Source organism: Rattus norvegicus, chromosome 9 (assembly GCF_036323735.1).
Source record: "Rattus norvegicus strain BN/NHsdMcwi chromosome 9, GRCr8, whole genome shotgun sequence".
NCBI lineage: Eukaryota > Metazoa > Chordata > Mammalia > Rodentia > Muridae > Rattus > Rattus norvegicus.
This window is the reverse complement of record NC_086027.1, coordinates 67,200,310-67,225,477: the sequence shown is the minus strand read 5'-3', so window position 1 is coordinate 67,225,477 and position 25,168 is coordinate 67,200,310. Positions and strand designations below refer to the sequence as shown.

Below are 25,168 nucleotides of genomic sequence, written 5' to 3'. Positions count from 1 at the left end.
GGTTAGACCAGGTCTTCCATTAGCAGCTTTAGGATTTGTGGTCAAGGGGACAGTACTTCTGTTTAACCACTTCCTGCTTCTAGGTGGCCATTGCAGCTTTCCTGAGACCCCAGAATGATCAGGAAACCTGGGATCACTTTGGCAAGAGTGGAGTTCAGTCCCCTTGGCATTGCAGAACTGATTCCTGGCTTCCTTAGACTATTTTTATAGTCTGGTGGCTTTAGCCCCTCATGTCTATGAGAGCCCTCTCCACAGCTGAGAGAATGAAGTCTTACAGAGTGTACATCACTATGTCAGTGTCACTAGGCTAGTGTATGGTACTGCAGAGCAGGCTATGTCACACTGGATTTCGTACCCCAGGAGAGAGTGTCACTCGTGCTCAGTGTGTAGATACCGCAGGGATCTAAACTATTAGGTCAAGTTCCAAATTTCCACAGAGACACCTGCTTGACAGCAGTAGTCCTCATCTATCATACAAAGACGTATGCATCCAGCTCTTTGGTGACCTGTCCCCCATGCACAATGGCACATTACTGATGACTAGAACAGTGGCTTGCTGGTTTGTTTTTAAATTCCGTTTGTTTGAAACCTAAAATTACTGTGATATTCTGAAAACAGAATTGAGTGAGAACTTCTGCTTTTGTGTATTTGCCATACCACTAAGTATCCAAGTATTAACTTGGATCTGGTTAATTAACTCCTTAAAGCCCCTACATTCTTATGGGTAAATGAGAGATCAATCATGTCTAGTTTGTGGAGTTTTACGGTACTCAATGAGGTAAAATTTACTAGAAGGTCTTCACTGATTTCAAAGAGGTGCACCCATGCTAGGGCCCTACGAAAACAACTGTTACACAATTATTGACAGACCACAACTGAGACCAAGAATTCATAACTCAAATTATGTGCTTGACCCCAGATCCAGCTCTGGAAAAGAAAGATCTGAATGAGACACAGTCCAATCACCCGAGTCAGGAATGACCACTGCTCGCCTTTCTCACTTCCTCACCTGCCCATCACCAAGTACCATTCCTGTCCATCTGCAACATGCCTGAATCTGTCCCATCCCTCCCATTCCCCGAGAATACTTGCTTATACCTAAACTATTTATTAAGTATTTGTATGGGATATGCAGACGACAGTAGGCCACGGCATGTTCACAGCACGTTTTGCCATGCTAGCGGCATGTGATTACTACTTACCTTGTGAGCTCCCGTCAGACAATCAATTTCAACCTCAGAACAGGCAGCTCCAAAAACAAAATAGGGATAAATGTCACCTTCTCCCTTCTCCCAGTCCATGTCAGCTTGGTAACCCCTGAGAAGACAAGGACAGGTGCGTGTCAGCCAGACTTTCTCTAAGAATATGGAGATGGGATGAGAGGGGTTGGCTTGAGGGGTAAAGTAGAGTGTGGAGCTTCTGGAAATCCTGCCAAGTACTTGGAGCTGAGGAGACATCACCTACCATGGGGAGGACCATGCCCTTCATGTGAGGCTTCTAGACATTCCACTTGTAACCTTAAGCAAGGGTAAAACCTTTAAGATCTGCACAAACTATATTTGTTTTTTTTTTTTAATGCTCTATATCATTCTAAGTGATCACAATTGTGAAAAGGAAGAAAACACTCAGGGTTTTCTCTTTGAAAAACTATTCCTTGGTTGCTGGAGAATCGCGGCAGAGTGTGTGCTCTTTGTCAGATGTGAAGCGAAAAATGAATTCAAACGACAGCATCTCTCAGATCCAGAGAGGTGGGTGGCCATTTCCCATTTTCAAGATAATGCTGTGATGTTACGGGAGACCCAACCCCAATGCATTTTGATTTATTGTTGCTTTGCAAATTGTGTTGAGCAGCCATGGGGTTGAAACTGGAAGAGCTGGGATGAAAATGTCAGTACAACTGTTTTCATGGGGCTGGGTCTGTTCTCCTCAGTGAAGGACACTAACGATTGATGTTGCTCTTTATCTCACAGAGATGGACAGGGCGGTCCTATGGCTAAGCGTCTCTCTCCAACTTTGAGATATTTCCTTTGTAGCCAAGTTTTTGCCCGAGACCAAAGCATTTGGAGTCATTGTCTTATAGTCTGCTTAGCAAGCCAACTTAGAAAAAACCCAGACTCTTCACTTCCGACATTTATCATTGTTTCAGTCATTGTGTGGTTCCAAGACTAATACGTCCTCATAAACCACCGTAGCCACCATCCCTTCCAGAACAGGTTAGACTAATTGTGTTCTGTCTTTTTCCATATAGGGACTTACTAAGTAGCACAAACTGGCCTAAAATTTGCTATGTGACTTAGATTAGAGCTCTTGATCAGCCTTGGAAGTGTCAGTATTATAGATGTGTGCCACTGTGTTCAGTGAACTTTGAACTATCTTGTGGTCTCTTTGAGGCTAAGTGTCGCCTAGTAAAGGATGCAGCAGAAGCTGGAGCCTTTGTAAGACTACATGTTCTAACATCGGCCTTTGGTCTGGGGAGTCCTGTGCCTAGCCTTGGCTCCATTCACACATAGGAAATTTATTCTTTTAGATGCTGGCACTACTCACTATAAAGCTCATACTCTACTCTAAAGCACTGTGTTAATGAACACATCTTTATAGAATGGGAGTGGCCAGATCTTCCAAGTGTGCCTTAATCAGTGCAGCTAAGTGATCTGGAGAACTATAATCTCAAGTTGTTTATCTACAGTGTGGTTTGGTATATCCACTGATACATGAGGAAGAAGTTATTTGATGCTGTCATTTGATTAGACACAAACTCTCCTTAGTGTCCTGTCATGCTGTGGGGCATATGCTTATAGTAGTACATCATTATATTCTTGGGTTGATGCTCCACAACTCAATTATACAGGCTTAGAATGTCTGTGTCAGACTTGGATAAATGAAACATGATAAGAAAATCTATAAAAGGTTATTCCATTAACCTTGTTCAGAACTCAGCTTCTATTTAATTTTTTGACACATTCATGGCTAATCATAACCATAACCTCAGTCCTAACACACTCCTCTAGCTCATGGTGTACCTCTTCAGGATGGCTACCACCCTTTAAGCCCGCCGTTCAGCAGCGCCTCTGCCTTCCATGGTCTTGTCTATGACCATGACCAGACAAAGCTGAGCATTCTCTTTCTCTGCTTTCTCAAGTCACCCTTTCTCCGAGCAACTGATACTTGAAGATCTTCTTTTTTTTTTTTTTTTGGTTCTTTTTTTCGGAGCTGGGGACCGAACCCAGGGCCTTGTGCTTCCTAGGTAAGCGCTCTCTACCACTGAGCTAAATCCCCAGCCCCGAAGATCTTCTTGATATGAGCTGTGTCTCACCAGACATACTTGCTAGAGCTAGTAGACATCACCAGAATACACTATGCTCCCCCAAATCATAAAAGATATGTCCAGGTGTGCTCATGTGGTAAGAGCAGCATGAGTTTTCTGCTGCTTCCAGAGAAGTATCTATTATGTATTTGGGCAAGCACCCTTGTCTGAGAAAACTGTTCAACTGTCTTCAGCAACTTCTCATCCTATTTGTATGGAACTATTCTAGCCTCTGGCTCGACTTACAATTTCTAAAACCAAAAGCCCCCATGACAGGATAAGAGGGTTGGTCACAAGAGACAGGCTATAGGTAAGATTTCTGAGGAACAGGAGTATTTAAAAATCACCAAATTCTGGGTCATAATAAACACCAGGACCAAAAATATTAAGTATTAAGTAGATACTAGATAGTACTGAAAGTCTGTAAAAGTCTATATACGTCAGTCCTCTCTACACACAGGACTATTACAGGAAACCTGAAAGCTATAATAATAATGTGATACAATGTATACACATATATGTTGTACGTTTTCAAATATGTGTGTTATATATAGTATATATAATATGCGTGTAATGTGAATAAGTAATTGAATTTAAGAAACTATGAGACTCATCTCAAAATTATCTACCTTTAGGGTAACATAGCACCCAACTCTAATAAAAACCTTCCAATGAAAATAAAATAAACAAATAGATTTCATCTTAAAAATATAAACAACTGAATACTCATGTTTCAAGCTCTTTATATCCTAAAGGGAATAGGATTTTGATGCTGTCAATCACCTCTTACCTAAAATATCCAGTGGCAGAGAGGCTAATGCTTTGAATGAAAGCTTCATTAATCTGAAAAAGAGTAATTCTGTTTTCAGAGGACAAAGACACAGATGGACAAAAGAAAAAAAGCAATTATCTTCTGGCTACAACACTCTTCTTTTCTCTCAGGAATATGTCTTTGCAGGATGAATATGGAGAGTACTTCTAGGTGGATACTCGCTGCCTGCTCAGAGACTATGACTGGCTTAGTCTGACTTCCTCTAAGGAGATAGAATTGCTGGTTTTGTAGATTGGTTTACAGATCAATGGAAAGGGATGAGAGGTAAATTTTGGTAGGATCTTAAAATGTAGGTGTCCCAAGCAAACTATGATGAAGGTTCTACATCTTCCTGTCCCCAGCCTTGGAGAACTGGCATTGCTCTGGGAATAGAGCTAAAACTATGGTCATAAGAACATGTATGTACACACACACACACACACACACACACACACCATTCAAATTTTGAAGGAATGCAGTGGAAAATGAGAAACCTTTGATAGATGACCAGTTACATGATCCTGTCACTCAACAGGTCCTATCTGCCACCTCTCCCTAAGGGTTTCCCCACAGTGGGGATTGGTCATTTTCTTATCTGGGCCATATTCTCACATGAAATATTTATTTTGAAAGAAGAACAAGTCTTACCATTCAGAGAATACCCACCCTGTGTTCTTCATGCTTATTTGAAATGTGCATGTGCAAAGTAGCATGCAGCTGTCACCTTTGCTGAAGGAGCTTTTCTGATCAAACCCCATGCAACAGCTTCTCCTGCAAGGACCCCCCCCCCCCCAAGTGGACTAGGTGGTGTAGATTCTTCCTTCCTGGGAGAATAATCATCTATCTACAAAGTTGCCCTTAAGAATACTTTTAACACCTTTAAGCTACTTCTCTAAGTGAACTGAGATGTCCATTCAGTCAGAGCTGGTACATTTCAGATCTGCATTGACCCTTTACTCTCTTACTTAAAGGGTGGCCCAGCAGTGTAAGGGCTACTAAGTGTGGCAGAAGTACAGATCCTGAGTTCCACCCAAGGCTCACTGAATAAAAGGGTATATTTGAACAAGCAGACCAGGTAATGTGTGCTCTGGATAGCCAGGAGTATTCCCTATTCTGTGCTGCCTAGGAGAAAAGGGATCCAGTTGGACCTGGTGGACCATGGGTGGGTGTTTCTATCAAGTGGCCTCAAGAGACTCTTCAGGGTTCATCACACCAGGTACTTACCCACTCTTCCCAGTCACCATTAGGATTCTGGCTGATGATGGGTTCCAGGCGCTTCATGAGGATCTGACAGGCATTCTGCGGGATGGAGAGGACAGTAGAGCAACTGAGAATTAAAGGGCACCTTTCAGACATGATTCTACTGTCTACCTGTCCCTGTGCTCCCTGCCTCCCTCCGATATCCTCATGTGATTTGTCTCCAGATCTTGGGCAGGGCCCTGGTCATTCTCTGTGGTTACGATGCTGATGTGGAATGTTGGGGGCTACCACAGAAGATGGGAGGGAGCTCAGAGGGATACAAACCTTTTCTCTCTGTGTAGCCACAGCAACTTATTTTATTATTTTAGTTGTGTCTATGCTAATGCTTCATTCAAGGTTTGCCAAATATCCAGCAAAGCTATGAAACCACTACCCAGGGGAATGGACATAAAAGCAGCCCCCAGATCAGGTGCTGAGTCACACAGAAAGGCAACCTGGGTGCTGGGAAATGTGTTTAGAGTAAGAACAGCTTTTGCTCTCCATGGCCTGGGACCTCATTTATGAACTGAGGATATCAGCAATGAGCAACCATTTCTTCCACTTTCCCAGGCCCAGCCCCCTGCTCTTGTCAACTTGTCCTGGGATCACTGGCTCCCTTTGACCTTCGAAGTGCCTTGACTTGGATGCTGTAGACATTCTAACTATCCACCTCAGAGGGTTGTTTCAGATTAGGTTGCCATAGCACTGGCTGCTATATCAGGGGCGTTAGTCCAGATGTGAATACGGATCTTGGAGCAGCTACCGAGTCACGGCTACCAAGTTCCGCTGAACAAACCAGACACAAGGGTCATTGTCTCAACAAGGCTTCTTTGTCCTACCTTAAAGGGAAGTATGTGGTGGTTTTGTGTGAGTGTGTGTGTGTGTGTGTGTGTGTGTGTGTGTGTGTGTGTGTGTGTTGTGTGTGTGCGCATACGCACACACACATTTTGGGGAAGTTTCAGCAGCACTTTGGAACTTTGTATTCCTCTCTATGGAAAGTGGCATGAAAGTAAAGAATGGAGTCAATTTGCATTTGAAGCGTTCAAGGAGGAGACCTGCTTGCTCTGATATAGAACCCAAGACTCTGCAATCTCATTTGAGGCTTCTCCCCAAGCCCCTGCCTTCTACAGATGCCCACAACAGGCTGAGAATGGAGGGTTGTGTTCTCTTCTGGACTCCAGATGACTCTTTAGCCAAAGAGGTCTCGTCACTTGCCTTTATGACGTTAGTGTCTTAGGGTGTTCTTGAGATATATTAGCAAACATAGACTTTATACTGCTAGATAATATTCTGGTGCCCGCTGTTTGGTGACGCTCCTCCTTCCTTCTGAAACCTCTATGAAAAAGCACCAGCAGACATTTTGCAAATGTAAGGGTTTGAATATAAAATAACCCCCAGTGCTCATGGTTAGGCCCCATGGTGCTATTGTGGGAGGTGTGTCACCAGGGGTGTGACTTGGGAAGTTATACCTGGCCCTGGCCCTTGTCTTACACATTCCTGTGAGGTCAAGAACTTCCACTCCCATGCATTATCACTACCATGATGTTCTGCCCATCCGTGATGCCAAGCACTTATGGGCCAAGTCTCCCACAAAACTGTCACACTAATCCTATGCTTATGATAGATGGGGTGGGAATGTTCCTAATACACTGAGGAACTGTCTGCCCTGTGAAAAGGCTTCACTGCTCAGAAGTGATAGGCCTCTTCGCTCCTGGGAGTCAGTGAGTTGTCACCTGAACAGCTCTCCCGTTGACATCGGCACCAGTGGAGCCTCCAGTGGTAATCGTGTTGGGGACGGTCATAGTGTTCATTTCATCCAGGTGTATATAAGACATTGGTATTTTTAATTCACGGCTAGCCACCTGTCCAGAGGAATAGACAGGTTATACCAGTCCAAGCTGTAACTGAGACAATGACTTAATCCTTCTAGAAAGTTTTGCTATTTTCTTAACTCCGAAAAAGTGAGAAAGTTGTTTTGAACAGATATATACAAATTAAAACTCATAAAGACCTTAAAGGTCTTTAAACCCTGTCTCTGTTTTAACCCTGTCAGGTACCAGAGCTGGGGAAAATTTCCCCAGTGCCATGAGGCAGGGTTTGCTGCGAGGACAAGATCTTGTAAAGACAAAACACAGATACCCCATCTCTTTTATCTCAGAGTCAGTTACTAGAAGCATGGCTAGAGGAGGGCCAGCCATGGGCTTCCTTATTTTATGAAATGACCACAAGCCAATGGATTTGTCTTTGGAGATGGAACAGGTTGTCTGGGATCAGGGAGCCTGAACTTTAGGTGCTAAGTATGTCCATATTTTGTCTGGAACTGCTGGTTGCCCAGAGCCCAAGCTTTTGGAGTCTATGAGCACTTATAGCTGCTGTAGTCAGGGGTCAGAGGCCACTGAACCCGAGGGAAGCTGAGTTTTGGCAATGTGCCTTTCACTCCAGAAGGGAGGTGAAGACTCTTTCTACCTCCTAGCTGGCTTATTTCCAGCTGGCTTATTTCCAGCAGATCCACTAAGAACTAGTAGGGGTTCTGGGGATATGTTGGTTATTGTATCGTGAAGCCCAAATATGGTTCAGAACAGAATCCAGAATATTCCCTAAGCTCTCTCTAAGCCAATTGTGAAACGACCTCTCTCACCTGTATCATTTTGGTGTTAATACCTTGTCCCAGTTCAACACCACCATGAGCAACTAGTACAGACCCATCTGTGTAGATCTGGACCAAAGCAGCAGCCTGAAACAAAATTAGAAATCGTTCTCAGAGTGTGCTGGACCTCAACCTGGCTGGTGGAAACTTAGCTTGCTCTCACCCGATGTTGTGAGAGTAATAGTGGTTTTGGAAATGTCACTCAGTATGAATTACTGCACATGCCACCCTTAATCCTGTGACAAGGTCATAGACCACTGGATTATACACTCTGTTGTCTTCCTTTTCTTCTTTCTATTTTATTGTTGTGGAGGCAGAATGGGGCTATATAGCTTATGCTGGCCTCAGTTTTACAATCCTGCTGCTTCAGAATCCTAGGTGATGGGATTATGCAATTGACATGAATTGCACATGTTACATGCATGAATTTTATTGCATATAAATTATACCTCAGTGAGGTTGTTGTTAAAAGTTTCTAGCAGTGAACATGTAGTGCAGATGCATTGGAATATTTAGAGCTATTGTTCTACTTAGCACGTTTAGCATATTCTTTAAAAACTTGTCTTTATTTTATGTGCATATGAATCTTTCCTTTATTCCTGTGTACCATGTACATGCCTGGTGCCTGAGGAAGACAGAAAAGGGCCTTGCATCCCCTGTGTAACTTGAGTTATAGACACTTGTGAGAGTCAAACCTAGGTTCTCTGCAGGAATAGGAAGTACTCCAACCACTGAGCCATCCCTCCAGCTTCCATTTAGCATGTTTGTACCAGCACCATTCTTTGATGTATGTCTTTGTAGAACTATCCCCCACCCTCAACCCTCTGGGGCTATTTTGGCTCTGACAGTGTTTCAGGTCTTCCCTCCCCGACCTGTGAGACCAGGTGCTGTTATTTTGTGGGACTTAACTCAGAGTGTTCATGAATCAGAGAGGGGGTGCTGTTCCGCTGATGGAGTAAAGCTGTGTAGTCTGTGTCTATGTGTGGGACATGTGCCTCATCCATAGGGTTATTGCCCCTAGACAGGAAGGACTTTTGCTCTGCCCTAGGACTATCCGCTGACTTGGAATGGAAATGATTGCTTCCATACCAATTCCATTTTGCAGATGAGAAGTGACAATGAGAGCCAGAGACCTGTCAGGGCCACACAGCCATTAGACATTCAAATCAGGCACACACCCAGACCTTCCAGCAGCAAATCTCCAGATCACAGCCCTTTGCCTGGATAAAGTCATCCATCAACCAGGAGGTGCTGGGGAAGGGGTGCCGAGCTGATCAGGCTCAGAGCAGTTGATGACAGTGGCTTCAGAGAGGATATGAGATTCCAAGGAGGCAGAAAAGGTTTACATGGCCGGCTCTTCCCATAACCCACCTCTTCTCCCACTTAATGCTGTTAGTTCCAGTTTGATCACTGGGTAAGGAAGAAAGTGGAAGGTGAGAAGAGCATTCTCACTCAAAGATATGGCATCATCACATACGCCCATCAGTCTGTGAATGTCCCCGTGCGATTATATGCTCCTGGAGAGGGACACGCAGAGACAAGCAGAAGCATGTACTTGAAACTAAGAACAATGATGTTGCTGGAGCTGGAGGTAAAGGAGAGATGGAGAGACAGCATCTCTCTCACACTAAAATGAAAAGCCCTCTGCAACTGTGTTTAAAACATCCAATTACATAGATACACACAGATATTCCCAGAGGTACAGAAAAACATACTAACAAAACCAATAGCGGTTTTCTTTATATGGTTGACTTTCAAGAGATTTTTTTTGAAACTTTTGGTTTCTTTTAAATTTGTTTATAATAATAGTAAGTATATATTATTTATACAGTTACAAACAAATCTGTGGAACATTCTCATTGAGAAAGTGACTATGGAAATATATTGTAGCTTTTTCCCCAAAAGGAGGTACACTAAACACCTACAGTGTATTGTGGGTAAATGATGCTTGGAGTGGGGTAGAACTCTCACTTGAGTTACTAGATGAGAAAAATCTAGAGATGTAAGCACCATCTCTAGAAACTCCTCACTGAAATACAGGCTACAAAGTGGGTATAATTTGATTTCATGTTACCCTCTTTCAAGAGTGGAGCAGAGTGTGCTTGGAGCAAGTACAATCTTGGGCAGACAAACTTTTAGCTTTGAGAGGGTAAATAGCGCTGTTTCTAGGACACAGGTCCAATTAGACTAGAACAACCTTGCACATGTTGACATGGGGAGTATCTAGTGACATGGATTTTCATAACTAGTCATTGTCTCCCCTGAAGCTAATGGTTGCTTCCCATCATTATCTGGGGTGTGGTATAACAGCCTAGCAATGCTATTGTCAAAGGATTTATTGGAAGACTGCACAGACAGCAGAGGAGTTGCTGCAAACATGCGACCCAGTTGCAGGCTCTGCAGTGTGGGGCTGCTCTCTCCCTGCAGCCACCCTGGGAAGGGAGGAGGAGTCCCAGGAGCGTTTCTCACATTCCCATCTTGTAGACAACAGAGCCATGAATATTGAGTATAAAATCTACAGATACTCTCTTCTTTCTTCTCATAAAGCATATTCTAAAATTCCACCAACTCTGCCTTTTGGGTGCCCTGCTTGATGGCTCTGATTTAAAAAGATTCATTATTGTAAAGATACAAGATGAAATGTATCTCTATGAGAAACCTACAGACCATGAAAAGCCACTGACAGAAGTGGGTTTTCTGTGCATGATCCAGTGAGCTCACTTTGCTTGCATAGGAACATAGTTAACAGTTTCAAGAAGATTATAAAGAATAACTGAATACCCATAAAAAAAATCCCTCACTTTCTTATTGCTGCTGCAGTGTACCACTCATTCATTATTCAACTGTCCATTGAACAATGCATCTACCCACACATCACATACACCCCATGCTAGGATAGAGAACAGGCAGATAGCAGAGACAAGGGCTCATGTAGTAGCCTGGAGTGAGGAACCCTTAAGGGAAGTCAAATTTTACACCCTGAGTTAAGCATCAGGGTGGTAGGGCAGGGCAGGTTCAGAAATGGCTTCCAGCAGTCATGCTTAGAAGTTAATTAGAGCACAACAAGTTTGTGGCAAGACTGGGTTTAAGGAAGTACTTCTGAACTGCAGATCTTGTTATCAGCAGTTACTCAACCATCAATATTGTAGCTTTGAGGACAAAAGAAACCAACCTGGCAAACCTTTGGAATTATTGCCTAAGACAGTGGTTCTCAATCTGTAGGTGGAGACCCCTTTGGGGGGGTGCATATTAAACAACTTTTCACAAGGGTCACATAGCAGAATTGGTAATCTTGAATTGGTAATCAGATCTTTAAATTATAATTCATAACAGTAGCAAAATTACAGTTATGAAGTAGCAATGAGAGTACATGGTGGGGATCACCACAGCAAAGGAACTGTATTAAGAGTCACAGCATTAGGAAGGGTGAGAACCACTGTTCCTAGAATATAGCTTTTGCTATATGCACATATATAAAAATGCTATATATGCATGTGCATATAATATATATACATACATATACACACATCATACATATGCGCATATATAATAAGCTATATATGTATGTGAGTATAATATATACATATACACACACATATGTATAAAACTTTTAAGTGTTTCCAATAATCATCACCTGATGATAAAATGTCTTTGGAAATCCAACTGAGAACTTCATGGGGATGATGGCAATTCCTCTCTTCTTCCAAAAACTCTGCTGGTTAAATTCATCTACAGCCTTCTTTCTGCTGTAGTAGGAAGAATTTTCCATACATGTCTCCCAGCACTTTATCAGATTCGTTGGGTCAAATTCTTGCTTGTGAATTGTCCTGTCGATTGTTTTGTACATGTTTAACTCTCGAACCTGGTGGAATGAAAATGCCCAATTTCACACAAAGGTCTCCAAGAGCTAGCCCTAAAGAGATGAGTTCTAGAATATCAGAGCCAGCATGTTATCAAATGAAGCACTGAAGAAACAATGTGGTATGGACAATGGGAAACGGTCCACTTATCTACTTAAAGACTAAAACAATTGTTAGCTCCTCTTACCTTCTCTGGTGGCAAGTGGCATTTGGCTGCCACAGCTGACACCCAGGTTTCTGTTACGAATGCCCCCTGGGGAAAACCAAATCCCCGAAACGCTGTATTGGATGGCAAGTTGGTCTTACAGACGCGACCTCGGACACGGAGGTTGGGGATCTTGTACGCATTTTCCAGTTTGAGCAAAGCATATTCTATCACCTAAAAATATTCCAAGGTTAAAAAAACAACTAGGCATCAGTCAAATCCCTTGTCCAGATAGGGTGAAGACAAACCCTTCTGAGATGTATTTCTTGACTCCATTCTTGGCACAGCCAGAAAGGAATCCTGTATGTTATTTCCTGGCTATCAACTTGTATGGCTGTGTAGTTTTATGGTTTCATTGCTTGTTTTTAATTCTTTTTTTTCTTTTTTCTTTTTTTTCGGAGCTGGGGACCGAACCTAGGGCCTTGCGCTTGCTAGGCAAGCGCTCTACCATTGAGCTAAATCCCCAACCCTTGTTTTTAATTCTTAAAACTTACAAAGTTTGGTTTGGTTTTGCTTTGCTTTGCTTGTTTGTATTGTTTTTGTCTAAAGAGGAGAAACAGATGCTGTCCCCAGTTCCCACATACTTTTGTGATCCTACCTTACACCTTTAGAATCGATGGAAAGATTTAGAAAGGGGGAAAAGGGCCAATTAGGCCAATGGTGTCCTCATATCTATTGTTAAAGGATTAGATTATGACAGGCATGGGAAGATCTGCATGAGTTTTGGATCAAGAGGCGCTGCAAAAGCTATTGGGTCTGGATGGGAGCCTGGTAGGGCTTAGTCTCTGAGCAGGAGGGAAGAGGTAGGAGGTATAGGAAAGAGTTTTCCCTGGCACAAAGAGGAGATTTGCCTGAGACAAACCCCAAACCCTGTTCTCCATGTGTTAGCATGCTCTTTCCCTGACCGCTCCCCCAGCTCTACCCAGAAGAGAGTATTGGAAGGAGAAAAGGAGAACTCAGCTCTCTGCAGGGGAAGTTCTGGAGTCAACCTAAGATATTCATCAAAGGCTCACTCTCAGACCCTAGAGCACAGTGAGTGGAAAGCGAGCCTTGGGTACCCTTCTGGATGGGGTACCTCAGAGCCACAGCATCTTACCGTTCCCTGACTTCTTACCGTGCCCCTGACTTCTTGCAGGCAGTGGGTAGTAGAGATCTGGAAGCATCCTGAGTCACCCTTGCTCATGGTTTATTATCCATGGTTAGCGGGTGAGGTTAGTGGTCTGAACTTTCTAAGCTGATCCTCTAAGACACCGGGCTTAGGCATCATGGAGTCCCCCTGTCACCAAGAGTGGGAACCCCAGGTGTTCTCACAAGCCCCTTACCAGTTCAGAATCATCTGGGGTGCAGCCTCCGTTGATATAAAGCTGGATGTCTGCTGCCTTGATCTTCCCATTGTTCATGAAGCCAACCTGTGAACAGTTAAGCACCATTTGCCCCTGTGAGTTTTGTGGTGTGAATACAATTTCCAGAGCATTTGAACAGAGCAAGTGGAAGTGGAAGTTCAGTGGATGCTAAGCATGTGGGCCGGTGGAGTGGGTCTGCCTAGGTTCAAACCCAGCTCCTGCCATTTGCTTTGGAATGCCTGCTCCACCTTTCTATGCTTCAGTACCCTCAGGCATGACAACAGGGACAAAGCTGTCACCCATGTCAAGGCTTCATGTGTGTCACCACCGTCTCAAGGCTTGAGTCCCACATCAGAGTATTTGACCCAGTGGACCTGAGCCTGGGAATCTGTTTCTAGCAAATGCCCAGGTGACCCTGCTGCTGTTGATCCAGTGACAACACTCTGATCATTGCTGACCTGACCCACAGGAAGTCCACCTGTAGTACAAGCTATCCAGAACTGCAGTGAGACTGTCTCGAAAACCTAAGAGAAAGAGATGGGGCGGTCTACTCTGTCCTTGCTGCTTTCTGGTGGTGTCTTCCATTAGAACACTGAATAGGTTTTCTCCATTCTGCATAGGTTTCCAGCAGTTTGAGCAATGGCAGCATCCTAGCTAGGCTGGATCTGGGTCACCTAGTCAGGCACCAGGAGGCTAAGATGGGTGTTGGTCAGGGTTCAGGCTGGGCCTGAGATGGTCACAGCAGCTGTAGGAGAGGCAGGCATTCTGACTGAACTGACCTACTGGGATGAGCCTTAGACATCTCTATCCTTAGAATGTTTCCTGTCCCCTCAGAACATTCATCCTTATATCTCGGTTCTCTTCTCTTCAGGCAGCACATACTGAGTTTCTTCTATTTCTTTTTGTTTCCCACAAAACAAGTAGCTTTTATTACAGTATTACAAAACTGTCTTGGCAATAGTTTACAATATACTCAGTTAGAAGGAGAAGATCAGAAACTACAAAGAAACACCTCGGTGGATTGAGTTCTCAGTCCCCCTGGTTTGGCTGCCTCAACTGATTGTGGTAGATCTTGTGAAACCACATATTTGTCTTCTGAGTGAATGACCACTCTGAGGAGAACAGGCTTATTTGTCTGTCTGACCTCTGATTCCTTTCCACAGTGTTGGCCATCACACACCTCACTCCAGTGCATATTTTATGTGGGAGATACCAAGAAAGCAGACAAGCCTCCTGCACAAAGAAGTCGGCGGTCTGGTGTGGTGGGCTTACCAGCACCCATCTGATTGGGAGTATGCACCAGGTACTCAGAAGGGGATGAACAGGGCAGTATCTGTCGTGCAGGAAGCACTCTGAGGAAACAGTCAGGGTGAATACACTATGGGGTTTGGGAGTTCAGTTGCAGGAGTCACCTAGGGAAGGTCCCTGCCCCGAGCAAGGATCTGTATCTGACCACAGTGGAGTGAGAAACCACTCAGGTTTTATGCTAACGTCCACAAGTCTCCTCTCCTAAGGGCTGAAGTCTCTGGGGTCTAAAGCTGAAGTTGGAAGATCAGGTCTGTCGCTTGTTTCTTAGCACAGTTTCTGTGTCCCACAGGGCTTTATATTCTACCAGGTTGACATTGCTACAAGACAATCTTCCAGCAAAGGGGACGTATTTTGAATTAGATTCATGAATGTGCAGGATGAATCAAATTCAGAGAAGTACCAAATCCAGAAACATCTGTCTTCTAGAGGTCCCAGGAATGGGGAGACCAGCAAATGCCAGTCTCCGCCCGTCTCTGTCATGCTCCCAGTCTCTGTATTAGCGTCTCTTTTCCTTCTATGTGCAGTGACTCAAGGGCCGCACTGGTGATGCTGAGGCTTGGTAAGGAGGCCAAAGCACACACAACACACTGTGTGGGTGAGCAGAGAGCTCTGAAGGGCTGGAGCTGCAAGCCACAGGCCCCTGAAGTGGCACGTGCAGGGACTTTGCTACCCACTCACCCTGTATTTCCCGAGTAGTGGGTGACGTCCTCCCGTTATCAACATGTCATCCCCACGCTCTAGAATAAAACGGATTGGGCGGCCGGTCCTAGAGAGAAAGACACGGGATCACTATTCTAGCACACGTGAGATGGGAGTTCAGGTTTGCAGAATGTTCCAGCAACCACTGCCATCCCTTCAAGCAGAGGAGAAAGAACCAGAATGCAGCTACTCTCGGGAGAGAGAAGGGCGCTGGGAGGGCTTTGCTGCTTCCTGGTAAATGGGTGGCTGGGAAACTTCCTGTAGGCTTAAGATGGTTGTTCCTTCACAGGAAGGGAGGGAGGGAAGGACACCTCTCTTCGGTGTCACAGGCAAGCCTGCCAGTGGCTGCTGCAGACCTGACTCCAAAGTTTAAGAAAAGGTTAACAGCTGTGAATTAGATTCCCGATCTCTCCCTCCACCCCACCCACTGCCACCAGAGTAATCTGGGGAATTTAAAACCAAAGGAGACTTTTTTGGTGACTCCTGTAGTATCCTGTATCAATGTTGTTGGTGTTGCTGTCTAGTTGATACGCAAGTCCAACTTTATACGTTAATTCTTTGTGTTTTTATCCAAATACCAACTCATGCTAAGTCACACCACTTATTTTTTTTTCTTCTACAAAATTTCTAGGTTTTAATTCTCCTCTTTTAATAAATGTTCATTTGGCTAAGCCTTAGTTTTCATTTCCAGATGGCTGCAGTTGGAATTCCAGAGTCTTCTCTGGCCATTTCCAGCTTCAGTCTGTATCTCAGAGTCCCTCCAGGTGGACATCAGATGCCACCTTCTAAGGACACATCACAGATGGGGCTGAGGAAGTGACTCCATGAGAAAAGGCACTGCATGTAAGCTGGCAACCTGGGTTTGATCCCAGAACCCACATAAAGAAAGAAATACATCCCATAATGCTGTCCTTTGAGCTCCATAGATGTGATGCAGCCAATGTATATATCATACATAGATAATAATAAAAACAACATAGCATAGACATCCAGTGCCATGCCTCCATTGTATCAGCACAACCTTCTTTTCCTTCAAGAATTCACTTAAGAGCTCCCCATTTATGAAGCTCTTACCATCATGGTCTGCTGAAGTGAGGTTGGGGTTACTAAAATTAAGCATATGTTTCATATATTTGTAATTGTGTCCTTTTCTAGGACACAGTAGTAAGTGAGAGAAAGGGGGGCAGTATGAGTGTGTGTGTGTGTGTGTGAGAGAGTGAGAGAGGAGAGAGAAAGAGGGGAAGGGAGACAGACATACAGAGAGAGAGATAGGTGAGAGACAGACACACACAGAGACAGAGAGACAGAGAGAGAGACACAGAGAGAGACAGAGACAGAGAGATAGAGACAGAGAGACAGAGAGAGACAGAGAGGGGTAAGAGAGACAGAGACACAGATAGAGATGGGTGAGAGAGACAGAGACACAGAGAGAGAGACAGAGACAGAGAGACAGAGAGACACAGAGAGAGACAGAGACAGAGAGACAGAGAGAGAGAGAGAGGTGAGAGAGGTGGCTTGTGAGCCCTGAGCACTCCCCCTAGATCTAGCTATCTGAGCAGGACTGCCTATGGAAGCAGGATCTGTGATCGGCCTTTCTGCCATTACGTCAGCGCTCTGTCAGTCACGTGCCTCAGGTATAGCCTCACTAGTTTAATAGGTTATCCATACACATAGGACAATTTCGGTGAGAAACAAGTGTCCTGCTGCAGTCCCCAGCCACAAAGCCCTTCCAGGAAGCACAGCCGTCAGCAGTTTTTCTCCTTCTAAGCACACTAAAAATTTAACATGCTACCAGGTGTCTTCTTCCTTAAGGGGTAGTAACCACCCCCATGGAAAACATCCAAGTATTCGTTTCCCCTCCATCCCTCCCTGTCTCTATGGGCTTTCGTCTCAGTGACTACTGAGAACTAATCAGTTGTCTGTTGCTTTATTCCTGTTTCTTGGCTGTTGAGCTGAAGGGCAGCTGGAGTGTGAGGCGGAACCCACCCTGCTGCTGACTCTGTGGGAAGGAGGAAGGCATGTGAGCCAGCCTGTTCCCCTCTCCCCGCAGTGGGGCTGCTGAGGCTAGCAATCCCTTGGCATCTGTTGGAAGTGTCTCCAAAAGCAGCTCTTGAACTTGTTGGGACTGGAGGGTAAGAATTGGGACACAGAGGAACCATCTCTGTGTCAACGTGGCTCCTGGATCCACTCACTTCTGTGCGGCCACAGCTGCCACCGATGCCAGGAGCCCAGGTTTGCTCGTTTTCCCTCCGAAGGCTCCACCAACCCTTTTCACGTGGCAGGTGATCCTGTTCTTTGGGATGCCCAAGGTTCGAGCCACCATTTCCTAGGAACAGTTGGCCATAGGCCCCCCGAGAAGGAGAAACAGAACACACACAGTTAGCAAGAAGTTCATGTACCAAAGAACTTTCATAGTATTTTCTCACTGCCTACAACAAGAATGTACTTCTTTATTTTGGGTACCAACTGCAGCAGACAATGCTGTGGATGCCTGTAATATGTCCGCTGAGAGGATATGTTGGTACAGCGTTTCAAAATTACTGAATGATAGATCACATTACAAATACTGAGTTCCTCGTTCCCATCTGAGCAGCAACCCCTACAGTCCTGCTAAAGTCCCTTAGCTCTGAGCATTAAGGTCTTATGTAAGTGAGGTGGAATGAGAGGCAGAGAAAGCTGTGTACTATGCAAAAGGAGATATTCCAGGTCAGGCTGGCAGAGCTCGCCATTGGACCATGACGCACGAAGGTAAATCTGAGTTGTTATGACTCAAGGGATGGTCTGAAGTGGAAGCAAGTGGATCAGAGGGAAGATGGTAACAACCAGGCTGCAGCCAGAAGTGGCTGCATGAGGACCGTGATACAACATGGTGGGGGGAGTCTGAAGAATGACAACCCCCATTCTTTAAATAATTTATGCTTCTGCTCAGGAGAGAACATATGCTTACATCAGACATCAGTCAGGATAATTGCTCCTGACTCAATGGGTAGTGGTCACCTGCATAGCATGCTACAAAGAGCTCACACAAGAAAGTAGGATCATGGCTGGAAAGCTCCCCACAGGCATACCATGTATGCATGCATGCTCACACACACCATGTACGCATGCATGCACATGAATAGGGCAGACTTATTTTAATCTACTGATCTGAACAGGTACTAAATAACTAGAGATTAATGGACACGGCGAAGGCAAATGTGGGTGCCTAGGCTACAGATGTGAAGCTTCTGGCTGCAGAGGAGGGAGAGCCCCTCACCTCAGGCTAGAGGTGGGAGGGGCTGCAGGAAGATAAAGACCAGGAGCAGTCATACCCTACAGCCTCAGTTTACTTCCTAATGAGACAGGAGGTAGTCATCATTTGGGACAGAGGGGCAGACTTTTGTAGATGGTTAAAGGGAACTGGCAAAAATTAGTGCTCGATTTTGCCTCTGCCTTGATAGTCAACATCTGTCTATGTGACTCTTAACCATAAGTCGGATGAGTGACACCTGTGTGATAGAGCCTACCTGGGTAAACGCTGCGTCCTGGCTGGACACATATATGTCCATCTCCATGTCCTCTCCCTTGGGGATCACTCGTACGCTTTGAGTCTCCATGTAAAAATGCTCCTGGCCTCCCAAGTGCACTTCCCCTTTTGGACACAGCAAACACACATGGCTTTAGAGACGCATCATGAACACATCTGAAGCAGACCGTGGCGGGCTTTGCTAAATGTTGTTATTTTATTTCAGGTCATGTGAATGGCATTTAGTTTCCTCTCTTGATTTCAAAGAATCATGGCAGGTTGACGGTTTCCTAAAGCAGCCATCAGTATGCATAATTAGGCAATTACATGCAATTTAAACTCTCCATCTCCTTACCTACTCGTGTCAGCATGTTCTTAAGAGCTGGCTTGAGCGACAATTGGGAAATCGGGTTGGAGTGAAGAATAAGATGATTATCTAAGGGTAATTCATTTCTGTACTGAGACGTCCAGAATAGTTCATGACTTTACACAGCACATGGACGCTTGGACTTGAATCCTGACAACCAGCCGGATGCCTTGTCTTCCATTTGTTGGAAGTGTTAAACCCCACAAACTGTATCTCAGTTACACACCGAGTTGGAAGAGACTGCACTAGGACCCACAGTGGCCTAGTGCCTGCCTAGCTGGCAGACGTGAGGCTGCAGAATGAATTCTCAACACTGTCAACAGCACCCTAACCCACAGAACAACCCTGAGAAAGTGAGACCTCGGGTAGAAAGAGCAAATGATGTATGTGATGAGGGAAGGGAGGAGTGCAGGGTAAGTGTCTCTCCTCTCCCCTCCCCCCCCCTCCTCCTTTTTACAAACTTCACCCAAGTAGCAAATAAAAGTTTTTAGAAACCTATGATCAACCATAGGTATTGAAAAGTAAAGTTGTGGGTCAGTAGATGGCTCAGTGGGAGAAAGCCAATTCCCAAAAGTTGTCCACTGACCTCCACATGCGCGCACGCACACACACACACACACACACACACACACACACACACACACACACGCCAACTAAATAAATTCAGGAAAGGTAAAAAGGTTTGGTTTGCAGCAGGTGGAGGTATGTGCAGGAGTAAAGGCTCCATGGCGTGTTTATGATAAATCCACAGATCTGGATTTCTAGGCTGTTTCATTCAGTTGGGACTTAGTTGACTTTCATGGCTGACAGTCCCAGGGGAAGGTCCTGGAATCGTCCACCATGTTCATCTGACTTCTCTGGGAAGCAGGTCTGAGACTGTAATGAGTTCAGGAGATCTTTGCTGAAGATATTCTCTCTCTCTCTCTCCCTCTCTCCCTCCCTCCTTCTCTCTCTCTCTCTCCTCTCCCCCCCTCTCTCTCTCCCCCTTCCCCCGCACTCTCTCTGTCCCCATTTGCTTCTCATACCTCCTTTTGTCACACGTGTAATACTGTTATGTTAAAATAAATCTGGCTCCAGAATGCCTCCAAACTTGCAATAAAGAACTTTACCCGAATCAATGACGCAAGTGGACGGAAAGCCTAGCCAGGAGCTGGCTTTTTGTAACAGGTGAGTCTCAGCTATCAATCCAGTGACTGAGCTTCAGCCATTCACAAGCTGCCAAGGGACCTTTCCTGCACCTTACTTCACTTCCTGTCTGAGTCCTCTGCCTACAGTGTGAGGGCCGCCTGCTTTCAACATCTCAGGGGCTTAATCTGAGAGTCATCTTTCACTCAATTAAACGCTTTGTCTGAAGATTTTCTTTTCACAGCATCAGTTTTGACTCTAACATCAGGTTTGGGTCTTTTTGCCTGGCGGTTACGCCAATCCCCTCTGGAAACAGGTTGGATATGGATTTTTTTTAAGTGAATTTTTTGATATTTCTTGCTCCTTTAGGGATTAGACTGATTTTTATGGATTCTTCCAGAGCTGCTCACCAGCTCTACTCTTTCCCGAGTGTCTGGATTCTTTTCAAATTTAATTTTATTATTATTATTCACTTTGCATCTCACTCACTTGCCCCCCTCCTGGTCATGCCCTCCCACCATCTTTCCCCTCCCCTCTTTCCCTCCCCTTCTCCTCTGAGTGGGTGGGGGCTCCCTGGGTATCCCCCACCACCCTGGTACTTGAAGCTAGGTGCTTCCTTTCCCACTGAGGCCAGACAAGGCAGTCCAGCTAGAACACAGCCCACACACAGGTAACAGCTTCTGGGATAGCTCCTGCTCCTGTTGTTCAGGACCCACATGAAGGTCAAGATGCATTTCTGCTGCATATGAGTGGGGAGGCCTAGGTCCAGCTCATGTATGTTCTTTGGTCGGTAACTCAGCTTCTGAGAGCCCCAAAGTTCCAGGTAAGTTGATTCTTGTTCTTCTTGTGGAGTTCCTATCCTCTTTGCAGCCGCAATCCTTCCTCTTCCTCTTCCGTAAGAGTCCTCAAGTTCTATCCACTGTTTGGCTGTGGCTGTCTGTATCTGTCTGAGTCAGCCAAGCACCTGAATTCTTAACTGCTAATGAATTCCACCTCGCTTTTCTGGACAGTGCCCATCAGGGTCTTCTGGCTTCTCGAATCTCTCATCCACCTCCCTACAAACATGTCTGCCACGTTGCTAAGAGTATCACTTTCCCCTAGACAGCACATCCTTAGAGTCTTCCTTGCTGGCCACACACAGTCAGTGTATACATGCCCACTTAAATTCTCCTGCCTTATTATCTCAGTTATGTCTCACTGGGGACGTTGTAAGGGTCTTTGATCTGACCTCGGACCTACCCTTTCTTCTCATTGCAATCCAGATTCTCCTGGCAGGTGCTCTAAATGATACTGTTTCCTATTCAAAACACAATGCTTTCCATTGTCTGTAAAGCACAGCCCTGCGCCCCCCCCCCCCCCCCGTCGTACTCTCGCATATATTTCCCCATCTTCTCAGTCTTACATTCTGGGTTGTCCCCCTCAACACTCACTTCATGAGCAGAATTAAGATTCATTAAGTTCACCCAGGTCTCGGGCATGCTAGGCAAACAAGTGTCAATGAGCTATATCCTCCCGAGGGTAGCCCAGGCTGCTGTCAAACTCATGTTCCGTCTGCCTCAGCACCCAGGATGCTGGGATACACCACCAAGCGTCACTTCAACTTGTAAAGGAGCCACAGCATCAAAATATTAAAAAAACTTCCATGAGAGAAAAAAAGGAACTTAAAGGCTGGGTGTGGCGCATGCCTTTAGTCTCAGCACTAGAGAGGCAGAGGCAGGAGGATCTCTGGGAGTGCAGGTTTGAGGCAAGTTAGAGCTACATAGTAAACCCAGTTCCCCAAAAGAATTTACCTTCGAGGATTTGATCAGCACTTTGAAATGCTAACTGGACATTTCCTTGTTCTAGTTTTTTTTCAGGTCCAATGAATGATTCATGTTGCAGTGCATCCTGGGAAGGTAACAAATGAAAGGGATTATGTATGTTGCTCAGTTTGGTCACTGTAGATCCTGCGTGCTGAAACCCATACATAATGATAACCATCAACTTCCAAATTCCCTAGGTTATCACACACTTTAAACACGACTTCATAATGCCTCAATGAAAATGGATACCTTAGATCCTATCTTCTGAGCTGGTGCCTCCTGGAAGACATGATCATGGTGTAATGAAGCCCGTGATGTAACTGCATATCAATTTTTACTGAATGAGAACACCAGTATCCTTTAATCTTTGGAAGAAATCCATTATGTAGGCTTAATGTTAGATTAGCCTAAACATCCTTACACTAGCTAGTATTAACTTCACCCTTCAGTCACAGCGGTATTGATGAATTCACACATACACACACACACACACACACACACACACACACACACACACACACACACACACACGCACATGCACGCACACACGAATGCTTCCAGTAGTTAGAATCACCCAGATACACAAACCCTGTTCCTTAACTTACCCAGCGTCTCTCAAAATCTCACCTGGTTGTATTATTGATTCTTTATTATGTGAATGGTTTACTGTTTTTTTTTTTCAAAACTTTTTTTTTTAAATCAACCAATACATCCCAATGTTTTCAGAGAGACACAGCATTTCCACAGGCTGTTGAAGTGTGGGTGTGCATGGGTGCACACCTCAAAGGTGAGCGCTACTGTTACTTTTTCTATGTATTCTAGATGTACACAAATCCACGCAGGTCTCTACCTTACCCTCCTCACTTTTGCCTTTTGTTCATCAGTTCAATAGAAATCTTTCTGTAGCCATGAATAGAGAATGCGCTCATTTCAAAAGTGCACACAACTTTAAACACTTCTAGGGTGTATTTGAGTATGTGTGTTGGTTCAACAAGGGTGAATTCAGGGCTTCCTGCATGCTAGGCAAGCACTCTATCACCACACCATGAACCAAAATCCAGTTCAATTCTACAGACAAGACCTGGGCATACTTTTTTTGTTGAAAATTGCAGATAATTCTACCTTTTAAATTGCCCTTGTTGGTAATAGGTTCATACATTTGTAATTTCGTCTTTCAGTCACTCTACTTGATCCTTTGTTCAGTTTTCCTAGTTGTTCTTTTTATTTATTTCTAGGAAATCTTTATATAGTTAGGGAATACATTTGTCTCCTGTGCTGTGGCTTGCAGAGTTTTCCCAGCTGTTGACTGTTTTCTGTTCCTAACATGTTTTTCTTCGTGTTGAGGTATGCATTTTTTTACATGTTAATCAGTCTTTTCTCTTACAGAGAAATTGAGTCATAGCAGGAAGATTATGAAGGCGTCCACCTGTGCCTTCTTCCCCTGCTGCTTGGATTTTACTCAAGACCTCTTCACTATTACTTAATCTTCCTTATCTTGGTCTATTCTGATGCAATGAGCCGTGTGGTAAGGTTAATCTGTTCATCCTTAGTTTCCCTTAGCACTCGACCTCAAGTGTCTTCAACTGTATGCAAATGAGTCAGGAAAGGCAAGAAGTAAGTCAGAAAACCTAAGGTGTTTGAGAGTCCTTGCAATTCAGTTAAAAATCAGTTATATTGTTATTATTATGGTGTTGTTAGGTTTTTAAGAATCTCTTAATATAGTAACTGACTCTCAATGCGCAGAGAGAGTCGTTTTGCAAATAGAAACGGCTGAACTTACTCAGGGTGATTCCAAATTGACTTCCCTGCTTATTCAGCTACAACGAGTGATCAGAAATAGAAGTTATCCATTGCACATCACACATATCCAGTCTCATACAGGTCTACCAGGCCTCTAGCACAAGGTAATGATATTGATCAGCTATTGACAGGAAGTGTGCTAAAGCCTCCAGAATTTCATTAAAAAAAAAAAAAGGAAAAAGAACTATGTTAACAGCAAAGGTTTAAAAAAGGAATTTTCTATCACTTAGCAACAAGCCAAGGAGATTATAAAGACTTGTTCTTTATATAACCAGACTCCATTACCTACAGCGAGTAACCCTAAAAGTAGGCAAGGAAATGAAATTTGGCAAGTGGATGTGATTCTCTCTACAGAGTTTGGAAAACTGGAACGTGTGCACCAAACTATAGACATGTATTTAGGATTTCAGTGGGTAACTATTTTTACTTTTGAAAAGGCCAATTCTGTAATTACACATGTATTAGAAATTATGGCCATTATAGGACTTCCTATTAAGACTGACAAATAAGGAAACCCTCCAGCATATGTCTCTAATAAAAAGAAATGATTTTTAACACATTATGGTATAAGACATATTATAGGTGTACCATACAATCCTCCGGAACAAGCAATTGTAGGAAGAGTCCACACGTATGCCAAGTGATGCTATGTGACTTCCTCCTTAATTTAAAACTATTGGTGGCACAAAGATGCTGATAGCCTATAGCTGGGCACAAGAGAGGTGGGTGGGGTTTCAGTTCCCAGGCTTGGGGTCTGAGGCAGGATCATGAGAAGAGGGAGAGAGAAGGTGGAAAGAGGAGAAGATGCCATGGGTCAGGTGAATCATGAAAAAGGGCAGATATTTGCCCAGCTCTAGTGCTTATTGTAAATATAAATGGTTTATGTCTTTTATCTGGGAACTAAATGATCAAAGGCAGGGTAGAAACCCCCAGTTTGAGATAAAAAAATTTACATTCAACCCCACTGTCTGAATCTGTGGACAAGTCTTCCTGAGCTCTTAGTAAAGGAACAGAGTTCTCAGTGGCTGTCTGGTCTGCCAAACAACGAGGCCACTGCCTCGACTGTCCCTTGGCTGGGGAATGGAGCTGCTCCCTTCTCTAGTGGGCCTACCACAAAGCACAAGAAGGAATTGCTGCACTTTACCTCAGACTT

At 44.4% G+C, this 25,168-nt stretch overlaps 1 protein-coding gene across 10 annotated transcripts in view; it reads right to left on the bottom strand.

Annotated features, from left to right (window-relative positions):
* Positions 1 to 25,168, bottom strand: part of Aox3 (aldehyde oxidase 3) — an 86,313-nt gene that overhangs the window by 19,822 nt on the left and 41,323 nt on the right. For 8 of the 10 annotated variants that reach the window (XM_039084036.2, NM_001008527.2, XM_039084037.2 and 5 more), the window contains 12 exons: positions 22,204 to 22,300; positions 18,923 to 19,047; positions 17,609 to 17,742; positions 15,396 to 15,483; positions 13,389 to 13,475; positions 12,049 to 12,240; positions 11,636 to 11,863; positions 7,993 to 8,088; positions 7,088 to 7,216; positions 5,340 to 5,414; positions 4,095 to 4,147; positions 1,203 to 1,317 (listed from right to left, as the gene is read on the bottom strand). In XM_039084036.2, coding sequence (XP_038939964.1) covers positions 1,203 to 1,317; positions 4,095 to 4,147; positions 5,340 to 5,414; positions 7,088 to 7,216; positions 7,993 to 8,088; positions 11,636 to 11,863; positions 12,049 to 12,240; positions 13,389 to 13,475; positions 15,396 to 15,483; positions 17,609 to 17,742; positions 18,923 to 19,047; positions 22,204 to 22,300 — 1,419 coding nt within the window. Of the gene's footprint in view, positions 1 to 1,202; positions 1,318 to 4,094; positions 4,148 to 5,339; positions 5,415 to 6,569; positions 6,690 to 7,087; positions 7,217 to 7,992; positions 8,089 to 11,635; positions 11,864 to 12,048; positions 12,241 to 13,388; positions 13,476 to 15,395; positions 15,484 to 17,608; positions 17,743 to 18,922; positions 19,048 to 19,119; positions 19,212 to 22,203; positions 22,301 to 25,168 lie in introns of those variants that run through there. The other 2 variants (XR_005488951.2, XM_039084040.2) reach the window with 2 other exon arrangements.